We start from the raw sequence: 6,140 nt of genomic DNA, 5'->3' as shown, positions 1-6,140 counted from the left end.
GAGGCTAATCTATTCATGTACATACATACATACATCTTATTCCTAAACTGCTGCTTAGCACGTTTCTTTAATTCACTATCAATATTAAAGCATACATTTAGGGGACATTTCCGCCCCAACCATGTATGTACATGTATGGCATTGGTATTGGTGTGACTTTTGAATTGATTTTTTCGCTCTATTTTAAAATAATTTGAAATTTTAAAAATTGCCTGCACATCAGCATCAAAATACCTTACTAATGATATATAATTGTTTATACCTTAGAAGTACAGTTTAGCCGTAAAAGGGGTGTAAAGGAAACATGATTGCCAATTTATATAATTGATATACATTTTTTCCAATTATTCATTAAGAGTGTTTCCACAAGAGCATTGCCATTTCAATGCATATTCAAAGTTAAGCATTAAACTCGAAAAACTAAAACACGCGAATTCGAAAATATATTTTTTCAGAAGTTTTAGTATTTCAGCAAAATGTTCGAGTCGTTCTAAGCTGTCGTCGCTTTTTCAGTTTAAAGAAAAACTAAGGGGACTTTTACGTCTTGGAAATGGAACTACATAAGAAAAATTCAAGGAAATTTCGTTACTTAGTATTATTGCATCAATTCATAAGCATTCATGCACTTGTTAGATCTTTTCGTGAGTGGATTATATTGACATATTTTTATCATAGAAAGAAAGGTGAGAAATTGAAAATGAAGAAGTCAACAAACAAACAACAAACTTAGTACACAAATCATTACGTGATAAGAAGTCAGAAATGTATTTATTTGCAGAGACATAAATATCGGCTAGTTGAAAAAAGTAGGGTGTGCGCAATAATCCGTTGATGGATAACTTTCACAGCCCTATTAGGAAAAGTACTAATAAACGCCCTTTTTACTTAGGAATATGAAGCGCGAAGAAAACCACCTTGAGCATATGAAAATAAGGAAGCGCAACATGCGCAAATAAGCGGCATAGGAAGATTACATATTCACACCTTTAATTTCGCACACAAAAAAATTACTCATTGTTTGTAAATATTGATGACGAAAAAATAAAATAAATTGAATTCATAAAAAACATACAAAGGTAACCGCAAAAATACAAAATAAATAACATATAAAGATATGTATGTACATACATATTAGCGAATTTCCAGAGTATTTCACTGCAGTGCAGTTTTCTTAGCAGCATTTTTCATCCTTTGTTTACTTGTCTTGATATAACGCATTTGCACCTTAAGCTTTTTTCTTTGCGTTTGTTTTGTATCCGCCCAAAGCGCTCAAATACGTATCTAAACATACTTGTTCGGCATTATTAAGCATGTGATTCTGCAAGGCGTTTGCTTGCGAACGTCTAAAAGGCAGCGACAAAAAAAAAAGCTAATCAATATACTTTGAATTCAAAATCTCATAAATCAATGTCCAAAAAGGATTTAAGTTAACGCATGCAAAGACTTGTGTAAATTGCAATTAATAGCCCTAGCTACTCACATATCGGATAACACATTCCTATCGTTCACATTTAAATTCCACGTATAGTGATTTAGGTGCTTCAATGCCACCAAACGATTGCCACCTGTGGTGGCAGGTAGTTTCTGTAGCGATTGTTGTAATATTTGCAGTACTTGCAGAACCACACTGACACAGAGCGTGCTGGGTGAAAGTGCAGACGGCAGTTGGTCGATGAATAACTTTTGCGCTCTTATGACGGACTAAAAAAAAATAATGAATAAATAAGATAGTGTAGGCTTGAGGATTTAAAGAAAAAAATTGCAATAAATTGCAATAAATTTAAATGTTAAGTTATAGCAACCAAATTTGGTGTCTTAGATAAAAGCATTACTTAGTAACTGAATTCATAATGGACATTTTCTCAAAGATCTTAATTTGGGAAAAGTATTTTCATTCTGTTTTATTATGGATATTCATGGAAATGCATGAATGCCTCGTAACCTCGTAAATAACCGATTTTCCATACAACGAGGTTTACATCGTTACGAGGCATTTACGCGTTTAGATGAATTGCCCATACTATTCGAATTCATTTAATTAAATTTTTTTATTTTAGTTATTTTGTTTTACGTTTTTTTACTCACCCTTATCACGTCCATTTTGAAAGGCGGGTTTTGTTTATAAAGGTTAAGCACCAAAACTGCTGAAATATGGGTATATATTTTAAAATGATGCTTAGTTAAAGCTTCCATGAATGTAAATAATTCATCATTGAATTTATGCGAGGTCTGAAAGGACACAGATAATAAAAAAAATAACCGTGGATTTCTTCTAAAAGTTAAGTTATCGTAAATAGTGGCAGAAATTAAAAAAAAAAACAAAGTTCGATAAAGTAATAGTGATACTGCGGATGTTTATGCAGAAAACGAAACCTAAAAATATGTAACACTTAACTACATATAAGCAAAATGTTTAAAATTTATATACATTTCGTTTATATTTATGTTACATATTTTTAGGCTTATCCTAAATGTATGCAACGAAATATGAAATCAAACAATGCATACTAATCAACAGGAGGTACAATGATTATACTCACTAATCCATAATGCAAGCATATTTTCCAAGCGGCCGGCGATGGTAGTTCGACATATTTCGATGAATGCAATTTTGTAAATTTTTCAAACATTAGCTTCTGATATTGTAAAACATATTTTGGATTTAGTTCTAAATACTCATCGCTTATGCTTTGCACACTTGCTGATGTTTGTGGTTTACGCTGCAAGCAGCCGGCCAACAAAGTTTGCAGCAATATGTGGTATGAACGCAGATTGAGTGGCAGCTTGTAGACGCCAGTGGTATTATGAAAAGTACAATATAAATTAACAAGGCAAATGAAGCACTGAAATTGAATGAAAACAATTACTTTTGAACTCAAATTATAGTACATATTTTTATATCTAAGTAAATACATATGTACCTAACTAATATCATTTACCGTTTTCAGGCGATACATTTGCGCCATTGTTTTAACCCCCACATAAGTCAACGCATCGAGCAAATATGTTTCCAATGCGTGGATCTGAACACCAAGCCACTGTTCTGAACTTTTCGTTAAATCTTTGCTACGTGATAGTTTAATGCAGCCATTCACCAGCAACTCAATGGCGTATACATCTGAAATTGTTGAGAAATTGACATGTAAAATATTGAGTTTAGTGCTCAGCGGATTTGTCTTACCAATAAAAATCTCATGTTTATTGGAAAGCTCTTGTAGCTGTGGCTTTTCCACAAGTCTTGCATGCAGCGTGCGAACTAGTGACTCCAAGGTGTCCAAAACATCGTAGTCCACCTGCAGCAGTACGCAGAGCTTTTGTAAAATATTGTAGTAGGCACGCACTTGCGCCACGCGAGGTTGCTGTAAAATGTGTAAGTTTTAAGCCGTTTTACAAATTTCTTTAAATATTTTATACCTTCTTGTCATCAGGTGCTGGCAGTGAGCGTTCTATTTCCACAAATTGTGTGTACGCATAAACACCACACATTTCCATTTTATCGAAATTTTTAGTTTCTTCAATGAAGCGTGTAAATTGCATAAATAAATTTAGTAGATAAGGATATTTAAAATTCAGGTCACTTTTGAACTCCGATATGAAGTAGTTTTCAAAAGCAAGAAAATACTATGGGAGGGTAATGTACAAAAACCGTTCAAATCGAATTATATATTAATTTTTGTTTTACCAATACCTCATTAACAGCACCATAGCTGCCACGTAGCAGTTCCAGCTCGGTGATACTATATAACTGCAGTAGAATGCCTTTCAAGCACTGACTATCTAACAGTGTGAAGAGAGTTGGCAGCGTTCGGAGCACGAATATAATTTCCGGTGCATATTTTTCTGGAAAGGATAGCTCCATTATTAATAAAATACTTGAAAATGTGAAAACAAACTTTAAATTTTACCGATATTCGATATCATTTTGCTATAAATTACAATTGTAAATTGCGCAATGAAATAGCGCATTTCTAACGGCAAGCTCTGATCCTTTAACAGTTCAAAATAAATGTCCAAAGACTTCATATAAGAAAAATTGGGCCATATAGCAGCGATATAGTGTGGCAGCAAATCAATAGTGTTCTACAAAATATTAAACAAAAATCGGCTTGAGTAATACAAATTTCACTACTTTAAATAACACAAAGTCACTTCACCATTTCTGTAAAGTAATATTCAAGAATGTGTTTTAGAAGAAAATCATCTGTGTTTGCCTTGCGTCGGGCCATGTTTATATAGAGCTCAGCGGCCAATAAGGAAAGGTTTTCATCAGCGTGCAATGTCAGTCCAAGTATAGCCTCGAGAAATATTTCCGAGAAGCAATCCAAGTCAAGTAGTTGCCTAAAACGCAAATTTAAAAATTATTAGGCTTTCACTAAATTATATTTTTTACCCCTGGAGCTCATTCAAAAAATTTAGAGCTGCCAATAGTAAGCGCTTAGTCTTCTCCAATTTCAAAATTGTATAGAAAATGTCCTGCATATCCTTTTCAATTAGAAAACTTAAAAATGTGCGGTAGACTCTTGAATCTTGCTCTGTTGAAAATTTGTGCAGCATTCGCGTGAAGCACTTAAAAATATTACAATGAGTTGCTTTGTGTTGCTGTATTAAAAAAAAAATTAAAAATTTGTATACTGTTAAATAAACTTTGCTTGGGACTTTTACCTCCACACTGAAGCTATAGTAAAAGAATTTGAAAGCGTCATTAGCAAAAGCCTCGCTTACACCGAAATGCTTCTCCGCCAGAATGAGGAGGCCATCAGAAATGTCTGCATGACATTCTTTAAAGCTGCGAATTTTAGAAAACAATTTTATACATATTTGTTGTTTAAAATCCAAAATTCAAGCCTACAATAATCCCTGCAGAGCACTATCCAGCAAACGTGCGCAAATTTCATCTAAATGGTCAAAGCGGGTGGGATATTTCTTCCTAATTTCATGCACGCCAAGGAACAATCTATAGTCTGTCGATAACACAAAAATTAAAAACTAAGATAAAGTCAGTTAACTGTGAACATACTTATGCGCGCAAGCGGTTCTTGAAAGTACTGCACTTGTATATCCAATTCCTGTTCTAACAAATCCGTGTAGCAATTGCACCAAACGGCCAACAGCTGCAATAAATGCCAAATCGGTTCGGCATTCACAGCTGCGCTTGCATTTTCTTGTTCGTCCCTCGCAGTACGACATAGCTGCTTAAGAAAACGCTCGAAGGCGCTAAAGAAAATCGTATTGCAATGGAACATGTAGTGGCGGCAACCAGCTGCTTCCCAGTCGAATCCGTTTCCTGCTTGCAATTGCTGCACTGTAATGCTAGTATGCAATCCAATTGCTTTGAATAATTCATTAATTAAATCCGCTGTCAATTCTAAGCTAAGTTCGCCTTCAGACCTCGATCTAAACAGCAGTTGCCTCATGCAGCGCTCGGCCTCGACCTGTAAGTCGACATAAAAGGTATATAGCCAGCGTATAAATTTATTAAAAAGCTCACCTCTGGTTTGCAACCATATTTCAAAGCACCCACAAAATTCATAACGTTGCCCAAGAGTTATTTTCCCAAGGCAAAAAATTGTTTAATTGCAAGGCGGGAACGCGAAGTTTTTGTCCTTGAAAGCTGACTTGTAATAGGGGCCTTTACACTGTCAAAGTGTTTGATCAAATTAAGTGTCGGTGTAATTTTATGGTTTGATTTACAGGTGTCAAAAAACCCTTTAAACTATAATTTTTCGTTTATGTTGAAGTTTTATCACTAGAAAAAAGTCATAATTAGTGCATTTTTCATTGCATATATTGCGTTGTCATATAATCAGATACAAATTGTAAAAAGATATAAAAATTAACTCAAGAAAAGAATTCGGACGAATGATTTTTATAAAAAAAAACCAACATCTTGAACAAATCACACCTTTGATCGTCCTGTAATGGACCATCGATTTTGATGAAAATCAAAACTACTTTGAGGTCTGTTCGATGAAGGCACTAGAATACTCTAGGGCAGGAAAAAGCGTTCTATGAGCCTTTTTCTTGCCCTGAACGTATGTGTTCTCTGGGGCTTAATATGAGATGTTCTTCTGCACTGCACTGTTCTACACTTTTAGTGCATTCATCGAACAGATCTTTGGTTTTAGTTAAACAGCTACTAA

At 34.5% G+C, this 6,140-nt stretch overlaps 2 protein-coding genes across 2 annotated transcripts; both read right to left on the bottom strand.

Moving 5' to 3' along the window:
* Window positions 1-1,146: 1,146 nt before the first annotated feature.
* On the bottom strand, window positions 1,147-2,223 carry LOC118748222. The gene is made up of 3 exons (XM_036482597.1): window positions 2,086-2,223; window positions 1,481-1,701; window positions 1,147-1,343 (listed from the first exon to the last, which is right to left on the bottom strand). The coding sequence occupies exons 1-3, from the start codon at window positions 2,191-2,193 to the stop codon at window positions 1,226-1,228; spliced, it is 447 nt and encodes a 148-aa protein (XP_036338490.1). The 5' UTR covers window positions 2,194-2,223; the 3' UTR covers window positions 1,147-1,225.
* A 284-nt stretch (window positions 2,224-2,507) lies between these two features.
* LOC118748315 lies at window positions 2,508-5,530 on the bottom strand. Its single transcript, XM_036482690.1, has 12 exons — window positions 5,489-5,530; window positions 5,018-5,432; window positions 4,850-4,961; window positions 4,663-4,786; window positions 4,391-4,599; window positions 4,155-4,338; window positions 3,906-4,080; window positions 3,683-3,840; window positions 3,415-3,621; window positions 3,182-3,359; window positions 2,940-3,118; window positions 2,508-2,843 (listed from the first exon to the last, which is right to left on the bottom strand). The coding sequence occupies exons 1-12, from the start codon at window positions 5,528-5,530 to the stop codon at window positions 2,508-2,510; spliced, it is 2,319 nt and encodes a 772-aa protein (XP_036338583.1).
* Window positions 5,531-6,140: the final 610 nt, after the last annotated feature.

The sequence above is a fragment of the Rhagoletis pomonella genome, unplaced genomic scaffold (genome assembly GCF_013731165.1).
Source record: "Rhagoletis pomonella isolate Grant_MI unplaced genomic scaffold, Rhpom_1.0 Rhpom_scaffold_00013, whole genome shotgun sequence".
NCBI lineage: Eukaryota > Metazoa > Arthropoda > Insecta > Diptera > Tephritidae > Rhagoletis > Rhagoletis pomonella.
Note: the sequence above shows the minus strand (reverse complement) of the source record. Positions and strands in the feature narration are given on the sequence as shown.